The following is a 23,490-nucleotide window of genomic DNA, read 5'->3' on the forward strand; positions in this document are numbered from 1 at the left end:
TAAGACTAAACTTGTTGTGACTAAATGAGAAGCAGACAGTGGTTGACCGACGTGTGACGGTCCATACAAAGTTTCCAGATATTTCATACAAAAAGTTGACATACACACTTAAAACTCTGATTCCACCTCGGTAATATTTTTTACCGATTTTGTTCTGTAAACTCAAATTATTACCGAGAGATCAGTAAAATTTTAGAATTATACCGATTTCTGCAATTGCAATTACCGATGAATCTGTAAAATAAAATCAAAATACTGACCTCAGTAATAATAATTACCAATCTGTTTTGTTTTCTAAAAGATATCGTTACTTTTTCCTTGATTGGTAATTTTTAATACCGAATATTCCGCAAAAATATGTGCTTTACCGAGTACTCGTCATTATGTGTAACGAGGTCTCGGGTTGCGACTGAAGCGACGCCATTTTAAAACAATCAAATCAAACTCATTCTGTGGTGAAGTTGCTGCAGGTTTTCGATTGTGTGGCGTGTTTCTATCTCGAAGAATAATTGAAATACAGCAGTTATAAGTGAAATGAAGGTAATTTTGGAAAGCCTGATGAAGGTGGACAACAGCGTCGCCGATCTATTCCGTAAGTAAAAATATAATTTATTCTTCGTTTTATAAATTACAGCAAAAAGGCTGACCCATTAGTATGTTTTTTCTGCCGCCGCCATGTCCCGGGTTACCTTGATGGATTGGGCCAGCACATTGGATGGCACATTCAAAATGGCGATTTTTCCTCCGATTCCACTTTTTTTGACTGCACATTTTCCGGATGTGTCGTAAGATACACCCATTGGTCGTCATTGAAACGGCACATAAAAGAGAAGCACCCTTCTGGTCAAATAAGCGCTGCAATCAGTTCTGAGAGACTCAATGACGATCCTCCCTTCGAGTCAGTTTTGATTGAGGATGACCATGGTGATCGAGTTGCATCTGAAGATGCAGACGGTATGGCACTCGAAGAGTTGAAACGAATTGCTTCGTTCAGTATCTGTCGGCTAACTTCCGACGTCGGATTGCCCTAATCAAAAATTTCGGAAGCTGTAAACATATTTGAGAACCTTATTTATCAACTTTCGGAGTTTCACGAACGGAAAGTTGAATCGTTTTTGAAAACACAAAATATTGATTGCGGTATAGAATCGACTAAGTTGTTCCTTGCAAGTTTCAAAAACGTCAATTTATTTGAAAATGTAAAGACTTTCCCTCGCCAGAAAGCATTTCTAAAAACTTTGGCTACAAATATACCGGAGCCTCAAGAAAAATGTGTTGGCGTTAAAACTAGTATATGCCATGCATCTGGAGTTCCGGTGCAAAAAAGGATAAACGAAACATTCCAATACGTGCCGATACTTGAAACACTAAAACTCATTTTTCGAAATCCCTCCAATCGTGCTTTACTTCAAAGTGAACAAGAAATGGTTCGAACACCGGGCCTGAAGGAGTACTGTTCATTTAGGGATGGTGCAACCTATCAAAAGAACGAAATCTTCCAAACACATCCTGATGCTATCCGGTTATCCATATACCAGGATGATGTTGAACTGGGAAACGCACTGAGCTCGCGTGCGGGGAAAAACAAACTGTGCAGTTATACGTTCAAAATACAGAACTTTCCAGAAAAATATAATAGTTCTCCTCGAGCAATCTTCCCTCTGATTTATGCTTTGTCGAGTACAGCCAAAAAAATCGGATACAATCATTTGATGGAACCTCTAATATCTGATTTGAAGAAACTGGAAAGTGGAGTAATAGCGTAATAGTCTACTACGGATCGCAGAAGTTCGAAATGAGAGCTATCGTCACCATGTTTTGTGGTGATACTCTCGCAGTTCATGACGTTTTTGGCCTACTTAGCCCGAGCGCCAGATTTTTCTGTAGAATGTGTACCATCCCTAGACCAATGTTCCATGAAGATCCATTGAAGAAATTTCCTTATCGAACTCGCGAATGGTACAACAAAAAAATTGGAAGCTGTCCAAGCAGGAACATTGAATCCATCGCAATGTGGATTAAAAGCAGGAGGCTCAATTTTGAACCAACTAGCAAATTATCACATAACCGAAAATTGGTCGTTAGATGTAATGCATGACCTGGCGGAAGGAGTTATTCCACTTACCGTGTCACTTATTCTGGCTCAATATTCAAGAGAATTGGGATTCACAAAATCGTTCATTAATCAACGAATAAGTACTTTTTCTTACGGTTATGTGGACCGTAAAAATCGACCCATGGCCAATATTTCAAACGAGATGCTTGCTCACCCAACCAAACACAAGTTAAGACAAACAGCAGTACAGAACATTTTACTGCTAAGAGCGTTCCCTTTCTTATTTGGCCACAAGGTTCCGGAGGACTGTAAATATATGATGATGATTGGACATCTCATAAACATCACACGGATATTGTTTTCTCCTGTCGTGTCAGAGAACATGTTAATCTGGTTGGATGAGCACTTGCGGCTTTTCGATGATCTATTTTATGATCATTTTGAACGACGCATCAATGAAAGTCATCACTTACAGCATTACGCTGAGTGCATCAGACGAAGTGGCCCTGTTAAGCAATTCAATTGCTTGCCATTCGAACAAAAAAACAAGGCAGCAAAAATCAAACTGTAAACTGCCGTAATTTTAAAATATATGCAAAAGCTTAGCACAACGTCAATGCTTTAAAATGACTTTAGAAATAATGGAGAACCCATTCCGAGACCGCATACTTTATAAATCTGGAAAATGGATTAGCGAGGAAACGCTGAATTTAAATGATTCGAAAACATTAGTATATTGTCCAGGATCTATGATGATCAATGGAGTGGAGTTCAGAAAAAATGTCATCGTAGCACTTCGAGTTCACGATAATATGGTGTATCCTTCCTATGGAATTGTCAAAAACATCGTGGAAGTTAACGGACATATGCATCTACAGTTGAGAAAATGCAACACCACAACATATAACACTTTTCTACAAGCATATGAAGTTGAAGTGTCCAACGAAGATATACTCATTGGAATAGACAATATTTTTGAACACACTACATTCTCATTCTGGAAAGCGTTCAATATCGAGAAGAAGTACATATCCAGGAGAATCTTCAACATGGATTACTAGTCACATTGTATAGAAACCGGCTCGATAAAAACACTTCACTTAAGGTAATTATTCTTATAATCTACTTTTATCACATATCTTTTTCATATGGCTTTGTATCAACATTTTACAGATAACCCGAGCAGGAGAAATTGGCTCAATAATACCTAATTTTGTTATTGATACCATACTCTGTTATGAACTAGCCCTGCATAAGAGGTAAAATACCAAAGGAATAATACCAAAAACTAATATGCACAATACTTAAGCCATAACAAACTCAGCTATTAAATTGAATTTCAATGCCAAATGCATAACAAATTGTTATTCGTTTGGTATTGAAATACCTAAGCATGTTATGCCTGAAGTATTCTGCATATAAGTTTTTGGTATTATTTTTTGGTATTTTACTTCTTATGCAAGGCAAGTTCATACCAATTTCTGTCTCGAGGTCGTCGCTCCTGCTCGGGAAGTAACATGATTTTAAATTCATTATTATACGATTAAGCACTGCAACATTGACTGCAACTTATTACCAGATGGCGGTGCTGAATACAATTTCAGATCACTGTTCTCTGTTCACTGTATCGCCCGTATCGCCGGTATCACCCAAATAGTTTCCTAGAATGATTGTTCAATAAAATCAACCTGAAGGGCAGCAACATCCAGAAAAAGTATTTACCTTATCCATAAATTTACAGAACTTACTAACAGTTGGTTTCAGGAAAATATTAAGCTATATGTTAGGTATTTGGAAATTGATTTGTTCGGAAATATTATTTTATTAATTTATTATTAATATTCATTTAACACTTCGCGTTTGTTTGAATTTTGTTTCTGGTACGAAAATAAAAATAATAAAGGAGCTCATCCTCAAAGAGACGTAAAACGAGGATCATTATAGGCCTTTTCATGTGACAGTGCCGAGACTGCAGGACTGTTTACAACCGCTGAACAGACCCGCAATCCCGAAGCTGTCACTTTCATAGAAGAACTGTCAGTTGACGATAAAATCAGCTGTTTTTAAACGTCTCTTGAAAAGGCCCATAATAATAAACTTTGAAGTCACATTTATCGTAAAGCATTACAAAAGAGCTTATTTTCGATATCAATCAGTTTTTGTTGTTTAGGGTCTGTCTCATTTGGAGAATTAAACTTAAAAGTGACAGTTCGAAAATTAAAAATCACCCCCTTATAAGAATGGCTGGTGCTACCCAGCAATTCCAATAGGACATCAATGGAAAATGATTCGATATCTGTCAGTAATCTTGCTCTGCGAGCAGGGCTATTTGATAATTATTGAAATGTCACTTTTAAGTTTAATTTCAGTTTAATTATCCAATTGAGACAGACCCTTAATATTTATTTTAAATTATGTGAATGATTTAAACTGTAGGTGATTTTTTTTATTTGTATGATATTTAGCATCAAGGAATTATGTAAGTGACTTTCTATGTGACTACAATTACTTTTTCTCATATATAAGAATTTGCAATCGTTGCCAGAATTCTGTTATTAGTTAATGTGTGTTTCCCAGGGTGTTTTTTCACATAATAAGCCATTTTATGAGACAGATTGGAACAGCTGATCGAAATTTTGAGTGGACGGCTCGGTCTTTGTTTTGGTAAATTTGCATGTAAACCATCATCATTCCGTCATCATCATCATCATTTAATTTCATTTTCGCAAATGTTCCTTGTAAAATGTAAATATTAGTATTTGGTCTCCTGTCATTTGAGCTTTCTATAAAATGGCTTATAACATTCATGAATTCATATAACCATTATGTGGGAAATGCTACAGTCAAAATTTATGTGTGCCACACATAAATAATAGGATTGGATTTTTGTCAGTGATATTATATTTCAAAATAGTAGGGGGAAAGACGGCTTTCTTTGATACGCAAAGAATGTTTAGGCCAAATTTGAGCAGAATCAGCCATGAAAAACCCCCCTGACAATAATAGAACAAAACCTGCCAAAGCCGTCATTCCCCCTATCATATTTTTAGTTTCAGTATATAAAAACATATTTTGTTTTTTTTTATTATTCTAGTAAATGAAGGCATTGACGACGTGGAGACCTTTCTGGATCTTGATGAACAGGACTTCACACGACTACGACTTAAAACAAAGCTTATTAAGACTATCCAAAAAATACAAAAAGACTATATGAACAATCCAATAATTGAAGAACTGGAGGAAGGCGATCCACTTTCCATTTCGGATAATGGTAACGGCGAGGGTAACGGAGGACCATCAGAAAACCCATACCGCGGGATTTTACTGGAACAGGTACCTAATTACTTTTACTAGAACATCAAAAATATTGTAACTTTCTTCGATTTACATAATCAAAATTCTTGTTATGGATAGGCACTTTTATGATGGATAAATAATTATCTCATAAAATTAGATCCACTACATAATTGCACCACTTTTCTTTCCACCCCTTGTCCTACCCACTTTATTTATTTATTTATTTATATCGGATATTATTTTTTAAATCGATCTTGCTCGGAAATTTGAGAGAATATAAAAATGTTCGCATTAACGATTGCGCTCTAACACTGGTTCTAAGCTTCAATGCAGAGTACACGAGCTTTGTTCGCCAGTGACAGGCGTATGGGACCGTTGTGTGAAACAAATAAACCGGAGTAGTTGTGCACACAGAAAAAAAACAAAAAACCGTTACTGTCAAATCCTCAAATCACTACTCCACAAAAAAGCATTTCCCACGTAAAATATGATTACGGCTTATAAACCAAAACCATGATTTTTGGTTTTCTAGCTTTTACGATTTCTTTGTAAATGATTCTTCATGCTAGGGGAAACTCCGTTCTTGATATTTCTTAAGAAACACATTTATTGCTATTTTGAGTGAACGTCTCATGAATTATTTTGTTTAAGCTGAAATTTTGTAGATTTCGAAAAGTTTTCAATTAATCTAAATTTGCTGTTGTTGCTGAAAAGTTGAACCTAATTTTCTCGGTTCATAGGCCTTTTCATGTGACACTGCCGAGGCTGCACTTGTTTACAACCGCTGAACAGGCCCGCAATCCTGAAGCTGTCACTTTCATAGAAGAACTGTCAATTGACGATAAAATCAGCTGTTTTTAAACGTCTCGTGAAAAGGCCCATTGTTGGCTTTTCGTCCCTAATCATATGTTACTCGAGATTTCTTCAGTTCCATAGTCACTATAGAATGTCGGGTGGGCAAAATTAAAGATGGGTTAGGAATGTAACCATGTAATGCTTAGTTTCGCTTGTGGATTATTCATTAATAAAATTGTTACTTCCCAAGTAACCATGAAGCTATATATGCATGTAAAAAACACAGCCCTAAAAGTTGACTTAAAGTGGAAAAGGGCAATTATAAGACCGAATTAATGGTTCATTACTTTGGTATGTTGAAATAAAGCACCAGTAATGCATCGCTGCATTCGTACTGCTGATTTAGAGTATCGTTGTCTGACAGTTGATAAATAAATGCAACAACACATTGTTAAAACAGATCTAATGCAATTAGCATTTAGCATGCCGATTTGTGATTGATATATGTGCAATCGCAGCCTCCCGCGGAATGGTAGTCCGAAGCACCTTCTTTCCCCGCAAAAATATTCACAAGGCCACATGGAGATCACCTAACCAAGAAACGGAAAACCAAATCGACCACGTTCTAATCGACGGTAAATTCTTCTCCGACATCACGAACGTCCGCACTTACCGCAGTGCGAATATTGAATCCGACCACTACCTCGTTGCAGTATACCTGCGCTCAAAACTCTCGACGGTGTACAACACGCGTCGAAGTCGGACGCCGCGGCTTAACATTGGGCGGCTACAAGATGGTAGACTAGCCCAAGAATACGCGCAGCAGCTGGAAGTGGCACTTCCAACGGAAGAGCAGCTAGGCGCAGCGTCTCTTGAAGATGGCTGGAGAGATATTCGATCCGCCATTGGTAGCACCGCAACCGCTGCACTTGGCACGGTGCCCCCGGATCAAAGAAACGACTGGTATGACGGCGAATGTGAGCAGTTAGTGGAAGAGAAGAATGCAGCATGGGCGAGATTGCTGCAACACCGCACGAGGGCGAACGAGGCACGATATAAACAGGCGCGGAACAGACAAAACTCGATTTTCCGGAGGAAAAAGCGCCAGCAGGAAGATCAAGACCGTGAAGAAACGGAGCAACTGTACCGCGCTAATAACACACGAAAGTTCTATGAGAAGTTAAACCGTTCACGTAAGGGCCACGTGCCACAGCCTGATATGTGTAAGGACATAAACGGGAACCTTCTTACGAACGAGCGTGAGGTGATCCAAAGGTGGCGGCAGCACTACGAAGAACACCTGAATGGCGATGTGGCAGACGAAGATGGCGGTATGGTGATGGACCTGGGAGAACGCGCGCAGGACTTAATTCTACCGGCTCCGGATCTCCAGGAAATCCAGGAGGAGATTGGCCGGCTCAAGAACAACAAAGCCCCTGGGGTTGACCAACTACCAGGAGAGCTATTTAAACACGGTGGTGAGGCACTGGCTAGAGCGCTGCACTGGGTCATTACCAAGATTTGGGAGGAGGAAGTTTTGCCGCAGGAGTGGATGGAAGGTGTCGTGTGTCCCATCTACAAAAAGGGCGATAAGCTGGATTGTAGCAACTACCGCGCAATCACATTGCTGAACGCCGCCTACAAGGTACTCTCCCAAATTTTATGCCGTCGACTAGCACCAACTGCAAGGGAGTTCGTGGGGCAGTACCAGACGGGTTTTATGGGCGAACGCTCCACCACGGACCAGGTGTTCGCCATTCGCCAAGTACTGCAGAAATGCCGCGAATACAACGTGCCCACACATCATCTATTCATCGACTTCAAAGCCGCATATGATACAATCGATCGGGACCAGCTATGGCAGCTAACCCAAGTAACCGTAAGCATTAAAACGCTGCTTTGATTCAGCTTTATAACTGCACGTAATGCTACCCGTTTAATGCTTATCAGCTTTCAGTGCAGATACAATGCTGATATAATGCCGGAAAAGGCGAATTATCATGCTATTGTAATGCATAGATGAAAGCTCAATTGCTGCATTAGTGATGCTTATATAGGGCTGAAAGAGAAACGTCAGATTTTCTTCGCCCGTTTTTTCGGGCACTTTCGAAGAGCTTTTGCGGGCAGCTGATCATCTGTTTATATTTTAATAAACAACTGACGAATCACGACAAATGATACGGATTAGAAAATTGGAGAAAAACAAAAAAAAATCTAATTTACCATTATTAATTAGTGATTCCAGTTATTTATATTATTTGGAAAGTTATGCGTGTTTTGTAATTTTTTTGTCGTAGAATGTTCTCCATATGGGTCTCGAACCTAGAAGCATGGCACAGCTTCCACAAAGTAGTCCTCCCTTGCTCTTTCGGCCACGCATGCGATTTCATGTCTTGCTGCCGAAAGGTATACTTAAACTATTATCTTTTTTTGCCGGTAGAATTTGTAGTAGTGGTCGTGATGCATTCATCCGAGGAAAGTCTCACTACTACATACAGAATTTCCAACTGATTGTTTTGTCAAAATTTTTGACTGCATTAAACACTGCTTTTATTACGCATTTAATGCTAATGTAATGCTAATTTAAAGTTAATAAACATTTTATCTTGCAGCATTAACGATGCTGATATAATGTTGAATAAGAGCTTCGAAACATTTGCAGGGCTGTTATTCTTAATCCAGCTGAAAACCGGAATTGGGGGATAGCGAAGTTGGATTTTTCTCACAATCCGTACGTTAAACCTAATTTCGGAAGTGGTGCGCTGTTTTCATATCGCGAAAAGCTATTCAGCGCACCACTTCCGAAGTTTGGTTTAACGTTCGGATTGTGAGAAAAATCCAACTACGCTAGCACCCAATTTCGGGTTTCAACTGGATTGAGTATATAACGCTTTAAAGCATCATTGATGCTGATTAAAAGCCTAAAACTAATGCTTACGGTTACTTGGGAATGCACGAACACGGTTTTCCGGATAAACTGACACGGTTGATCAAAGCGACGATGGATCGGGTGATGTGCGTAGTTCGAGTTTCAGGGGCATTCTCGAGTCCCTTCGAAACCCGCAGAGGGTTACGGCAAGGTGATGGTCTCTCGTGTTTGCTATTCAACATCGCTTTGGAAGGGTAATACGAAGAGCAGGGATTAACACGAGTGGTACAATTTTCAATAAGTCCGTCCAGCTATTTGGTTTCGCCGACGACATAGATATTATGGCACGTAACTTTGAGAAGATGGAGGAAGCCTACATCAGACTGAAGAGGGAAGCTAAGCGGATCGGACTAGTCATCAACACGTCGAAGACGAAGTACATGATAGGAAGAGGTTCAAGAGAAGACAATGTGAGCCACCCACCGCGAGTTTGCATCGGTGGTGACGAAATCGAGGTGGTAGAAGAATTTGTGTACTTGGGCTCACTGGTGACTGCCGAAAATGACACCAGCAGAGAAATTCGGAGACGCATAGTGGCTGGAAATCGTACGTACTTTGGACTCCGCAAGACGCTCCGATCGAATAGAGTTCGCCGTCGTACCAAACTGACAATCTACAAAACGCTAATTAGACCGGTAGTTCTCTACGGACACGAGACATGGACGATGCTCGTGGAGGACCAACGCGCACTTGGAGTTTTCGAAAGGAAAGTGCTGCGTACCATCTATGGTGGGGTGCAGATGGCGGACGGTACGTGGAGGAGGCGAATGAACCACGAATTGCATCAGCTGTTGGGAGAACCATCCATCGTTCACACCGCGAAAATCGGACGACTGCGATGGGCCGGGCACGTAGCCAGAATGTCGGACAGTAACCCGGTGAAAATGGTTCTCGACAACGATCCGACGGGCACAAGAAGGCGAGGTGCGCAGCGGGCAAGGTGGATCGATCAGGTGGAAGATGACTTGCGGACCCTCCGTAGACTGCGTGGTTGGCGACGTGTAGCCATGGACCGAGCCGAATGGAGAAGACTCTTATATACCGCACAGGCCACTTCGGCCTTAGTCTGATTAAATAATAAAAATAATATGTGCAATATTGTAATGCTTGGTGTTACTTGGGTTAAATAATAATCAATTAAAATTAAGATTCATTGAATACAAAATGTATTTATCAGAATAATCAAGCTCTAGGATTTTAAATATTCTCTTGTTTTACTTGATATGATTAATTACATGGTTTAATGCAATACAAGTAATATCTTTTTTTTAGTTTAGTTTAGTTTAGTTTATTGAGAATAATCACGTGAACCTTTTACATCAAATGCTTAGGTGAGGTCAAGGAAGCAACCATTAAATTAAAAATATTGCGAACCAAATCATTTCTTAATACATATGTCATTTCATTTGTAAAAACAATTTTTGGCCACCAGCGTATATAGATGACGCCCATAGTCATAGCTCAGTAGCCAGCGCTCAGCCGACAACAACAATTTAGTTTGAGTGCACCTTTATCGTATACGTAGTAGTATACTAAATACTCAAGTTAAATATAAATTTAATTCAAATTGTCGAGACAGTTTATTGGCGTCAACTAAGTATCCATCGATTTCGATTAACCATTTAATTCCGTTGGAAGCGAGCATTACCTGAGAGAACTTGCTGATTTGTGCTGCTGTGTGGTAATTTCATCTACGGCCTGAACCGAAAAGAGGAAATGGCCATCCTCGTACACAGTTAGAAAAAGTTACCGACTTCGGTAATTCGATTACCGAATTCTCAACAGCTAAACGGTCGGTAATGACTTCGGTTAAAACCGAACCGAACGATTTGTAAACTGCGATGGAGGTAAAGGCTGTCAAATTTACTGCCTATTCGGTTACGTTTACCGAAAGACAGACGCAGATCTGTAAATTGCAAAAAGTGATAATTTTCCAAATTTACTGAATGATCGGTAAATTTAACCGAAAAAAATATTGGGTTTGTAAAAAGCATTTTTTTGAAACAAAAGGAATCATTTTATTGATCGAGTTTTTTTTATAAATACGGATGTAAATTCAATCCAATTTAATTATTGTATTACATGGTTAAAATTGGTTCCAATTTGTGGTAGCAAGTTGATGTTCTAAGGAAGATTTCGTTCCATCCACGTAGACTTCAGAACTTGGAAACATTGACACAACATCGTTGTTGCAGCATTATTGCAGACGCACGCTTCCAGACGGCACTTCCAATCACTTGTCGTTTTTTTCCATGCTGTAGAGTGCAAAATCATGCCTTCAGAATAGCAACATCAAATACAACGAAATGTATATACTTTACCTATAGAAGATTCACCAAGCTTGATTTTTTTCCTTTCTCGTATTTTTGTTTAACTCCTGCTCCTAGCTGCTCCTAATTTCTTCTAGATGGTTTCCCGCACGATCGACCATGACCACTGCCGAGATAATTGCACATGGTGATTCTGACAGTTCATGCTTTGATGCGATGTTCAACAGCACCAATCACCGAAACTTCAGTTAAATATCTTACCGACTTCGGTGCTCACAGTAATTCACAGAATTATCGGTGAAAATATTTACCGAACTCGTTAAATCTGAACGAATTCACAGTTATTCGGTAGTTTTGATTACAGATATAAATAACTAAAGTCCAAATTACCGGAAAAAATGTAAATTTCTAAATTACCGTCTGAATCGGTGAAAAAAATCACCGAACTCAGAACATCTATCTAAGTGTGTAGGAATCGATGGGATGTTGATCATCCAATTGCCACCCGAAGGTAAGTCACACAAATAAATAAACCTTCCTGAGAAAGCGCTAGTAAAAGCGATCATGGTAATGTGTTATCATACGAAAATTCTTAAGTGCTTTCTATTATTTTGCAGCGAATTTTTCATCCATTTATCGTCCATGGCCTATAGTTCCAGATAAATATTTGGCGCACCAATCAGCAGGTAGGTCATATTTTCTAAACAGGAATATAACAAGTGTTAACGCTGGAGCTCGTAAGCTTTAATCCACAAAAACAGTTACCCACTCCGGCGCCACGGCGTGAGCAAAATGAAAACTTAAAGTACCGGAGTTGGTTGACTTCATACTTATTATGATATTTATGCATGGTTTTCCTTTCTTTTCCTACAGGAAATTTATGGCACAATGTCCAAAATTGGCTAGATGGTACGCACCCCCACTCTGGCCAGGGTCTGGGATTCCAGGCATATGTAGAAAAGTGGCCGCTGCCCACCGTGTTATGGGAGAGAGAGAGAGAGCTTACACCGTGTGAGTGAAGAAAAATAATTGAAATAAAAACTAAAAGCTATTCAATGCGATTTGATTGTTTTAATTTAAAAGGGAAAAAAGATTGAAGAGTGCGAGGGAGGACTGGGGAGCTAGTTATTATTCTAAATGAAAATATTTCATTCTTTTTTAATAGTGTAAACATTTCCCTTTGACAGTTCTACAATTTAGTTTTGAATGTTCAAACTTTTAATTTTAGAGCTTTATGTAACTTGTGAACCCTAATAATAACAAAAGCTGGCGTACTTTTATTTTAAACTTAATGCACTCTCTATGAAAAAGAACCAACCGTCTAAAGACACCATACCATGATTCCTCTTAGTTCCATTGGGTTAAGATTTTTTTTATTTATGAAGGTAAATACGTTTTGTTGAACGATGATACTTTGTTCGAACTTCTTTCTATGAATGTCAGTACATCTCACAATTGCAATACTGCCGTCTCTCAAATTGATATCGGCAGATACGATAAGAATTTTATATAATTTTAAGTATTAAAGTATTAATTATCAAACTTATAGGGCCGTTTCCTTCCCTCCGCTCAGGCCTTAAATCACCTTCAAACGTATGAGTAAGCACAGAGCGTTAATGAATAAAGCTTCCAATGAATGATTAAATTTGTTATGATTAAATCATTTAACTCTATGATTAAAGATTATGATTAATGATTTAATAATTTTTCACAATGATTAATGATTATGATTAACGAATAAATTAATTTTTGACAATGATTGACGATTATGATTAATGAATAAAACGTTTGGAGTATGATTAACGATTACCGATCGTGATTAAATGCTGACACAATATGTGTATGATTAATGATTAAAGATCGGTATGATTAATGATTAATGATTATGAATAATCAAATTGAATGGTTTGCATATTGATCAATTATCAAGTAACATTTTTACCAAATTGGGTCATTGAAAGGTATGAAAATTAAATGATTATGATTAAAGATTAATGAATAAAATCGATGTATGCAATGATTAAAATTGATGATTAATGATTAAACTCAAAACAATTATGAATATGATTAGTGATTAATGATTAAATGTAAAATTCTATGATTAACGATTAGTGATTAATGATTGAATCATATTTTTTGTATGATTATGATTAATGAATAATGATTAAATAGCCCATTATTCATTATTCATGATTAAATCTATGATTATTCACTAATGCTCTGAGTAAGCAACGCTTAAGAGTTCAGCGAGGTGAAGATTTTGACCCTAAGTAAAAAAATCTTCCATAAATTGACAATAATTTTTATTGTTCATGGATTTTATTTTCTTCTAGGCTATCGACATAAACATCATCTTCAGCAAAACACCTTCGGGAAATGAGATCATGGAAGTTTTGAATGAAGAAATAAACCCGAATGACAAACTGTTGAATCAAATAAATCGAATACTCTGCGAATTTCTGAAGTTAAATTATGGATTGTAGGTTTCTAAACTGGATTTTATTGCATTATACATCAAATACATCATCATAATATCATGTAATTTTGCTCTACAGGCATCCTTCGACCTTCCACAAGAATTTGTTGGCGGTTTCGCTTGTTAATACATACCCAGTACTAGGATCGACGAACCGTGATGTTCCCCAGGCCAGGGCTGGCATACTCCTCAGAGTAGTCGAAATGTGCGTATCTTTTGCACTCCTCAAAAAGACCGCAGAGAGTGTGTTTCGCTTATCGCTCATTCTTTCTTTTCCACAACGCAGTGAGTCCTCTTTGTGTTTCTACTCTGCAGCGAATGCATTTGTCAGACACAAAGAGTTGAGGATAAATGATGAAATAAACACACCGTGTTCCTCAATGAGTTTTGACAAAACGGTGAATCAAACAGAATGAAAATAAACATTGCCAAAGAAAGTAAAACGTAGCTGTTGATACTATTTACGAGTAATAAGATATTTTTGATTTTGCTGGCTTTTGGGATGTTTGTTAACAAAACTATTTAGAAGACTTGTACTAACAACATTATTCCGCCCCACCTGCTTTAAAATAATTTACTGGCGAGACGATTTCTAAATACAATTTACAAATACTAAATACAATTATTATTTGAACGTCACCTTGAATGAAGTTATTTCGTTGTCTACAAGCTTCAGAATAATGTTCACGGCCGTATGAAAGTCTTCATACAATTTAATTGCAAAACGCTGTCTATTTTGCACAATTCTGTGTAAAATAGTTTTAAAAAAGATTTATGATTTACGCCAAGCTAAAAATAATCAGTTTAAATTACCCTTCCGCCTGTAGGCGAATAAGGTTGCATGAAGAAAAAGAATCCGAAAGGTATTTGAAAAAATAAAAATCGAAATCGAAATTAGTGTTTTTTTTATACAATATAAGGAAAGTTCGTCCCCGTACTGCAAACGGCTTTTATCTAAATTGCTTCTAGAATCTTCGAGAAACGTTTTAAAAATTCCACCGTTTGCTCTCCCGTGCCATTCCTTTCAAACATCATCTTTTGGCTTTCTGCTTATTCTATTTTATTCAGTCCTTATTCACCAATGTTATTCATTTTAGCATGGAGCACTAAACTTTATCAAAGCCTCGCCCTTTCTAACTGAGACGTAGTTAACTAATTTTCAAAGCGAAATATGTTTGTGTTCCAAAAAAATTCAGCGAGCTTCATAGAAAACGATATCGTTTCCAAGAATATTGCACTAAGTGGCACAACTTTGTGTTGGCCCAACTCTCACCGGAATGATTCTCTCACTCTTCGTCTTCGTCCTCACTCACCGTGTTGGCTTTGTTACCCGATGAGTATCAGCTTCACTCTTTGTGGTGTGTATTAAAATCTCCTCATTGTGCACAGTGTGTGAGGAAATGCCAGCTCTGCCCCAGGCTTTGTGGTTTTACCCACATGGCCGAGGAAAATATCGACACGCGGGACGTATTCACTATCATATGGAGTATATGTCCAGGAAATCCGACAAACGAATGGTTAACAGGCCAAGGTCGATCGAGCAGCTTGCGCAATTACCGGTAGAAGTGACAGATTCCGATGACAACATAGAGGAGTTGGTAAGTAGCTGGCACTTTTATAGTTCGATAGATTATTAAATTGATTTAATATTAATTAATTACTTTGTATTGTTTAATTAATTACGATGAAAGTACGGCAAGCTCCAGTTTGAATGTAGAGCCATTGATTAAAAAGAAGATATAATTATATTAGCTAATTAGACTGATATTTTCAAATTGTTACAATTTATTTTCCATTTCAGATTCTCGAGTTAAAATTCATCAGCCCAAATTCGAATACCAAGTCTCGTGCAGAAGAATTGTGGATGATAACGTTTTCAGATCGTGAAAAATACCGTAAAAACAAAGATTTCCAGGAATACTTGAAGCTGTACCCGGTAGCATCTGCCTTCGATGGAATCATGGTACCTACTCGGAACAATCTGAAATTGTTTGTATTCTAATCAACAAAATTTCTAATTTTTAGGTATCAATGGATTTCGTTAAAATGTATCCTGATGCGAACAGTTTTCAAATTTGCAAGAAAAAGTTCTTGCAAAATATGGCGATTTGTTTCTTCACATTCAAAGTGGTAATTTTACATAACAACTTTTAATGACTATGTGGACTATGACGACTGTATTCAATTTCAGATTTTTTACGAACTTTAGCTATCATTAGGGCTAAGAATCCGTCTCGTGGGGTCAAGCGCTCGAAAAATGATTCTTGGACCAAGAAAAATCCTCTCGATGGAATTGTTGAAATTCTCAAGGTAAACGGAAGCTTGGACAATTTTATTCCGATTATAATCGAAACTAGCTTTTTCACATTACTATTTCTATCGGACGTATTCTAAGACGAACAAAAAATTATTTATATTATTTAAATACATTTTACTTTCTTTACCCACAGATGGACGATCCTGTTGGGTACAACAATATGCCAATCCTATTCGTACACGAAGCACCTGAAGGGATTAATGGTGGAACATTCGTCTGGAAGGAGTGCACTATCAAGATAGCAGCCAATATTCTTGATTGTTTCCGAATCCTTTGCGAAGCAATTAATGTATTCAACTGCGACATTAGTCCCGAGAACAAGCAGTTCTATGCGTTCATATTCGCAGTAGTGATGAAGTATAGAAGTAGTTGAGAATTTGGTTGAGCAAAATTCAATATGTTAAGCTGATACCTATAAACTTGGTTGTTGGTAGCACATAAAATTAGTATATAAGTTCGAGGTGAACTATTTTGATGCATTAAAATGAACAAATAAAATCAACAAACATAATAAATTATGTCTATTGTTTATTTATTTATATTATATCATTGAAAAAAAATATACGGTTACTGGTATTACTGAAAAATTGTTTTAAATTTACCGAACCAACGGTAATCGATTACAAAACAATGTAAAAAAAATGCAGAAAGCTCGGTAAAACTATATGTTTTTGACATACGAATTGACAGAGTTACTCGGTATTTTTTTACCGAATATACAGTAAATTTTACAGATTAACTCAGTAATTTTTGACGTTTGAACGATGAACTTTAGGTACCGAGCACTCGGTACTTGAATTTGATTACCGAGGTGAGTACCGAGAGCTCAGCTGTTGAGAAATCGGTAATTTGTGAACCGAGCTCGGTAAAAAAAATTAAGTGTGTAGGGAGGAGGTGGGTTGAAAATTACCCATTATATATCTTCCCTAAGGGGCCCTCCTTAGCCGTGCGGTAAGACGCGCGGCTACAAAGCAAGACCATGCTGATTGCTGAGGGTGGCTGGGTTCGATTCCCGGTGCCGGTCTAGGCAATTTTCGGATTGGAAATTGTCTCGACTTCCCTGGGAATAATATTGTAGATCCAGTTGAAAACCGAACTGAGCTCTCGCGACAATCGCATTTTCTCCCATTTCCGAATGTCGCGACTGCATCGCGAGTGGTGCGCATGATGGCGCACGGCTATGGCATAGATGCGCATTACTCGCGATGCAGTTGCGACATCCGGAAATGGGAGAAAATGCGATTGTCGCGAGAGCTCAGTTCGGTTTCCAACTGGATCTACAATAGTATCATCGTGCTAGCCTCATGATATACGAACGCAAAAATGGTAACCTGGCTTAGAAACGTAGCAGTCAATAACTGTGGAAGTGCTTAATGAACACTAAGCTGCAAGGTGGCTCTGTCCCAGTGTGGGGATGTAATGCCAATAAGAAGAAGAAGATATCTTCCCTAAACCGACGGACAAGGAATTTAATAAGCACTGGAAATTCAATCTTCTTAGCGCCGTTTTTTAGAGAATGTAAGTTAAAAATTATTTCTAATTTGTTTTTAAATTCTTCGACTAAATATAGGGTTACAAGCTATTTAGCATGTTTAGTTCCTCGTTGAGATGATTTGATATGCTAGCACAAAATTTGCTATGGACCCCATGGAAAATCTGTCGAATGCAAGGCAAACGCTCTTTACACTTTCTCCAGTCTAATAAAGACTTCGTGAGTCCTCTTCTTTCAAATTCAATTACAGCATTGGTATCAAGATTTTTTTTCCGCATATGATGATACTTGGGTATATTGTTGTGCATGGTGTAGATTTATATTTCACTGCTTCGTGGCGCAGTCGGTACACACAAAAAAAAATCGTTGGTAAAATTAACAGAAACGTTGGTAAAATTAAGAAAATTAGTTAGTGATTTTCAGTAGAAAGTATAAGACTGTTAAATTTACCAATGCAAAAAATGTCACTTCAGAAAGCACTTTGACAAGAGTCAACTTTTCAAAATGACATTTTCTTCTTAAAACTAAATGTATATTTTGCATTTGAATCAACTAGTGATTCTTTCAAAACAACCAGTGGTGAGCGCTTTCAATTTCAGAAAACAATGTTAAAATAGGTTAAAATGAAATGTTATTCAAAAATATTAATTCAAAGTTGATTATACCATTTTTATTTTATTATCTTATTTTATTCACTTTGGGGTTTTGGACAAACAAACAAACCACAATCTTTTATTTAGACAAGCTAGAGAAACCAGACAAATTGTTCCGCCTCAGTCGAAAGGGTTCGATTAACGGTGTATTACCATTATCCAAATTCCTGGAGTTCCGCCAACAGTTGTCATTTCTGCTGCTGTTCGAACTGGATCCTCCCTGTACTATGGGTAAAGATTGGAGGGTGAGCGGAGAATTGATGGTCTTTGAGGACATCAGGGCCAGTGCAGGCGAACTCATGCGACGGCTTTTAATTTCCGTCGATATAAATGCTCGTTGTTTATGGTGGTGCGTGGAGGAGCATTTTGAGGCATACACAGAGCAAAATAAAGTTGGGATTCCAACATTTTCCAATTTTATTTTGAAAGCACGAAGAATTTGGTATTTTTAGGAGTTAAAACTTTTCAGTCAAATGCTAAATTGATTGATCTGAAAGTTTCATATTTTTACAGTCAAAACTCTCAGAGCAAGAAATTTAAAATAATCAAAAAAGCTTCATCATTTTACAATTTTGGCAGCACTGACATGAAGAAATAATGTAACTGGCAGCCCTCGACTGTCGGTGACAGTTGCAAAACAAAATTAAATCCATTAAAAGAAAAACAACTATCCATCGTTCCGGCGCTGTGAAGTTCTCGTTCAGCCAAAAAAGATCACCAGGTGCGCTTTCCACATCCGTTCTGGCACCTCCAAGGACATCCTTACTGATGTAGTAAATCCGCTGACGCGAATTAAGCAGAAAGACTTTGAGATTCTGGAACCGTATGTGAGTAGTTTACTGCATGGATGCAAAGAGGATTTCTGGATGTTCACGTAGTTCGCAGCAGTTTCGTGAGATCAATATGTCCCAGCGGCATCTGACAAACTCGTCCCGGCCCGACGTCTCAACCATCAATTATCGACCATTAAAACGGTCCAGCATAAGTTGTTTGAAGCTGAACGGCGTTGCAAAATTAAGGCGGCTTTTTTCAAAAGGCAAGCTGGTGCCAGCTGGCGAAGCACTTCGGAAACGAATTTCATATCAAGGACAAATAAGAGGTAAGGCATAACAAGTTGAATATTATTTCCTCATTTGTTTATTTCCCCCCTTTCATTCCACAGAGGTTATCGAGATTGAGAATTCTGAATAACTGGTATCCATCAACAACCAATCTACCACTGAACATCGAGTGCTTCATGAACCAATTTCACGCCCATTCGAGGATACAACGTACAACGGTTTAATAATGTTATGCGACAACTTGCTCCAGCCGATTCTCCCGCGCATCGAAGCCGCTGTGAAAAGAAAAGCCGCTGAACGATTTTAGTCCAGTTCTGCGGAACATGTATTACATAAAAAGTAGCAGCCGTATTCCGTGGCTTTCAAATATTTTTTTATTGTTTAATGTTTATGATTGTTCAATTCATTGAAGCATTGAATGCGATAATAAAAATGAAACATTTAATCAATTTGAAATTTGTAGAATTTTATTTTGGCAAATTCAAAATAAAAATGCAAATATGAAAATGAAAGTTAAAAAAATTGTTGTTTTGAAAGTACCAGTAGTTGATTCCAATGTAAAAGGACATCTTATTTTGAGAGAAAAATGTTAATATAAAAGGTTTGACGTTTTTCAAAGCTCTTGCCGAAGTGACATTTTTTGCATTGGTAAATTTAACAATCCTATACTTTCTACTGAAAATCACTAACGAATTTTCTTAATTTTACTAACGTTTCTTTGACTTTTACCAACTATTTTTTTTTGTGTGTATGTGTTGTGCGGAATACCGTCGGTAATTATGGTGTTTCCTGGAGATGATAAGATGGTCTATTGTAATATTTTAACTCTATTGCTAATGGATTTTGGGATTGGTAACCTCGTTGGCAACATATTACTATACCTTTGGCGGTGCTGATTTTTCGGTTCCAATTGACCTGGACGGTGTAGTGACGGCTGCGCTTCACGTTTAGGAGCTACCTTTTTGGAGGCAAAAACTCCGGATTGAGGGGTCTGCTGAGCAACCGTGAACAGCATTCTCGAGGCTAAAATCACGAAAATTCCGGAGTCTTACATTTGCTGAACTTTTTAAATAACTTTTCACTTTCCGATCAACATATTTTTCCCGCCGACAAATGTAAAACAAAACATACGACAGTAGGGTCAGTTGCCAGATATTTGAAGATAAGTTGCCAGCGTTGCCAAATCTGAAGATAATAACATGTCCATTTGAAATTTTCCGATCATTCAAAAGAAAACCTTTAACTCTTGAAATAACAATTTTTCATTTATAAATAATTTCTCAAGTTGAGAGTTTTACTTTCACATTAAGAGTTTCATTATTTAAATTTACCAAAATTGCTATAATGTCGAAATGAAAGTGCCAAATTTTCAGAAACACAATTTATTTTTTCTCTGTGTACTGTTAAGGATCGCCTACACGGATAAATATAAATATTCTAAATAGCTTAAACTTTAATCTAAAACCATATTCAGTCTATCCACTCATTCCAATGATTATTTTCAAGGTAAGCTTTTCAATGCTTAATCTGCGTTTAATCATTTGGAATGCTTATTTCCTTTTAAATATATGCGAGGCTTCTTTTTTGACAGGTTTGTTGTTCCAAGGTAGAAATAAAAACAAAAATCAAGCGGGATGAAAACGTAAAATACCAGAAGCAAAAAAATATTCCTTTAAAAAAGAATTGTAGTTATAAACGGGGGTAATTTTGGTTCGATGTTTAGCAGTCTTATCATGGACTAATTGTAACTTGGGTACTTGCTCACATGCTGCTTGGGTATAATATATGGAAAAACCAATTGTGCTTTCGGGATTGCCAAGAGGAACGCCACAAATTTCTCTAACCCGGAATATCCCGAAAAGATGGTACATCCCACAAAAAAGATGCCAAAATCCGAAAAAGATATGCGGTCATGTTTTTTCCAGATTTGGCGTCTTTTTCGACATTCTTCGGTTTGGAAAATTTCTGTCGTTCCCCTTGCGGATTGGTTCGTCGATTTGGTGGCACTCCGGAACAAAGTGTAATGATGAGATTGAGTATTTTTGGAGTCGCTGACTGTGCAAACCCGGACTTGAGCTGGACTGAAATGACGACATAGGTAGAGATGATCCAGTGGAACAACCTGAAAAAAATCTTAAGAATTTTGGCTTCGATACGACCTACCTTGCTGAACGACAAAATGATAATGAATATTTTTCTGAAGTCTCAGTAGTAACACTGCGAGCTTGTTAAGCATTCAAAAGTTTATTTTTCAGAAAATCATTGCAATGCTTAAAAAGCAAGCTAAGCTAAATTTATTAATAATCCCTGTAACAAATAAAATTTGAAAAAGCTTTAGAAGGATTAAACAGTAAGCTAACTAGCTTATTTCATTTTATCCGTGTACTGATACACTCATCATCATATCCTGTTGGTATCACTTCCGGAGCAACCAGCCACTTTGATTAGCGAATTACTGTTGGCGTATGTCACTTGTAGTGGAATTCGCAGCTTATGACCGATTAGGAATAGTTTATCAAATCCTCGATGTAGTTTTCGTCCACTTCTTTCGTCTTGTTCGTCTTCTGAGAAAAACTCACTTAAATAAAGAACAAACAAAAATTCTAAGAAAAAGTTGAATGGAAATAAGGAAAGGAATTTGGAACGAATCCCCTTTTGGTACGCCGTTTTGTTTCGCGATGCTATTGCTTCCGGTCACAGTGCGTTAAGGCTGGTTTACAGTTTAGAAAACGTGTCACAGGATTTGGTCTCCTATGTTTTTTTTAAAAATGCGGGAATTTTGTTTTCCGTGCCCAAATCCTGTGAATTGAATCCTGCTCCTTCAAAAATGCATGGAAGCAAAATTCCGTGATACGTTTCTGAACTGTAAACCAGCCTTCGGGATGCACAATATAATGTTACCACTTACCACAGGGTGCTGACTTATTTAGCAGCCGTGCCCCGCACACTGTTCTATCGTTTTGTCACACGTGTCTTCTATAAAAACGGACCCACTGCTCAGCTTCAAAACTCCTGCCGGTGTTTGTCTCTATCGGAGAGACGGAGAATCCACAGCGAATAGTAGCAGCTTAACACATCGAATCCTTCCTTGGAGTACAGCCTTCATGCATGAAATGAACCCGAGATTGTTACCAGTTGCCAAACTCCAGCATTTCGTGATCAACATGTTTTCAAACGTCTGTGAGCCAGCTTGTAAAGCGATATGTTGTCTGGTTTGTTCACGTCGATGCCCGGCAGCTGGATGAACAGCTCCCAAAAGTTTGTCGTTCGTCGGGAAGATACATGATATGGCCATCTTTCTGCTTCGTTCTGTCGCCCACTGTCGACTTGGAAGACAGTTAAAATTTAATGTCGTGTTCCAGGATGTCCTGAAAAACCTATAGATACTAGTTAACTTAACGGAGATTGCGGAGCACCATCAGTACTCAGCAAAGTGTTTTGTGTTTGTTTATGACTTTTTTGTTTCATTTCAAACACTTGACATTCGTGCTTGACACTGAAAGCTCAGGTGTCAAAACTAGAAAGGGTGCCCAGATGTGCCGAAAGTGTGCCATACTGTGCCGCGGGCACATTGTGCCGAGTGGTTGACCCCTTGGTTTTCCACCATAAATTCTATTGTAAATGGCTGTTTTACAATAGAAAATAGGGGTTGTTAGTTACCGTAACAATAAAAAAAATCGTTTTTTTCTCGAACAAATTTTTGCCATTACAATAGAATTTATTGTAATTCTATTGTCAACATTTTTCTGTCAATAGATTTTATTGCTCGTTTATTGGAACAACAATAAGGCAATTTAATTGGTACAATAGAAGAACAATAAAACTGATTGTACATCAATAAAATGTATTGTAATTTTATGATATTGCTGTTTGCATTGAAACTTTTCGTTTCGTCTTTGAAGACAATAACATTTGCCTCCAGCGACTGCTTCCCCGATAGACCTTTTATACATGTTTTTCACTCATACATGTATAATACTGTCAAAACTTGCATTTGACAATGAAAAATTCAGCTAAAAGCTCTATTTTTTGACATCGGTGCACTCACACAAACAATCGACATTGATTGTCAAAAATCAGGGTTACCAACTTTATAACTTTCCCCTTGTCGCCGAGTCTTGCGCTGAGTGCTCGGCGCGGAAAC

General features: G+C 37.8%; 2 protein-coding genes and 3 long non-coding RNA genes across 5 annotated transcripts; all 5 read left to right on the forward strand.

The window, feature by feature from the left end:
* Positions 1 to 534: 534 nt before the first annotated feature.
* Positions 535 to 14,830, forward strand: LOC134222948 (uncharacterized). Its single transcript, XM_062702092.1, has 4 exons — positions 535 to 592; positions 5,151 to 5,389; positions 13,681 to 13,826; positions 13,903 to 14,830. The coding sequence occupies exons 1-4, from the start codon at positions 535 to 537 to the stop codon at positions 14,237 to 14,239; spliced, it is 780 nt and encodes a 259-aa protein (XP_062558076.1). The 3' UTR covers positions 14,240 to 14,830.
* On the forward strand, positions 11,816 to 12,337 carry LOC134223818 (uncharacterized). The gene is made up of 3 exons (XR_009982734.1): positions 11,816 to 11,858; positions 11,965 to 12,033; positions 12,221 to 12,337. It is a non-coding gene; the product is annotated as an uncharacterized LOC134223818 (long non-coding RNA).
* Positions 14,831 to 15,244: 414 nt separating the features above from the next.
* Positions 15,245 to 16,513, forward strand: LOC134222950 (uncharacterized). The gene is made up of 4 exons (XM_062702093.1): positions 15,245 to 15,421; positions 15,625 to 15,786; positions 15,849 to 15,953; positions 16,274 to 16,513. Exons 1-4 carry the CDS (start codon positions 15,305 to 15,307, stop codon positions 16,511 to 16,513), a joined length of 624 nt encoding a protein of 207 aa, XP_062558077.1. The 5' UTR covers positions 15,245 to 15,304.
* LOC134223819 (uncharacterized) lies at positions 15,881 to 16,474 on the forward strand. Its single transcript, XR_009982735.1, has 3 exons — positions 15,881 to 15,953; positions 16,015 to 16,133; positions 16,274 to 16,474. It is a non-coding gene; the product is annotated as an uncharacterized LOC134223819 (long non-coding RNA).
* A 2,375-nt stretch (positions 16,514 to 18,888) lies between the features above and the next one.
* Positions 18,889 to 19,795, forward strand: LOC134223822 (uncharacterized). Its single transcript, XR_009982737.1, has 2 exons — positions 18,889 to 19,384; positions 19,448 to 19,795. It is a non-coding gene; the product is annotated as an uncharacterized LOC134223822 (long non-coding RNA).
* Positions 19,796 to 23,490: the final 3,695 nt, after the last annotated feature.

Source organism: Armigeres subalbatus, chromosome 3 (genome assembly GCF_024139115.2).
Source record: "Armigeres subalbatus isolate Guangzhou_Male chromosome 3, GZ_Asu_2, whole genome shotgun sequence".
Classification (NCBI taxonomy): domain Eukaryota; kingdom Metazoa; phylum Arthropoda; class Insecta; order Diptera; family Culicidae; genus Armigeres; species Armigeres subalbatus.

Bases quoted from the DNA above. Each gene is read 5' to 3' on its own strand.
- LOC134222948 (XM_062702092.1), top strand. From the start codon at position 535: ATGAAGGTAATTTTGGAAAGCCTGATGAAGGTGGACAACAGCGTCGCC. The intron at 5,390-13,680 runs GTACCTAATTAC...ATTTTCTTCTAG, and splicing joins GCGGGATTTTACTGGAACAG to GCTATCGACATAAACATCAT. The intron at 13,827-13,902 runs GTAGGTTTCTAA...TTTGCTCTACAG, and splicing joins CTGAAGTTAAATTATGGATT to GCATCCTTCGACCTTCCACA.
- LOC134222950 (XM_062702093.1), top strand. From the start codon at position 15,305: ATGGAGTATATGTCCAGGAAATCCGACAAACGAATGGTTAACAGGCCA. The intron at 15,422-15,624 runs GTAAGTAGCTGG...TTTCCATTTCAG, and splicing joins ATGACAACATAGAGGAGTTG to ATTCTCGAGTTAAAATTCAT. The intron at 15,787-15,848 runs GTACCTACTCGG...TCTAATTTTTAG, and splicing joins CTGCCTTCGATGGAATCATG to GTATCAATGGATTTCGTTAA.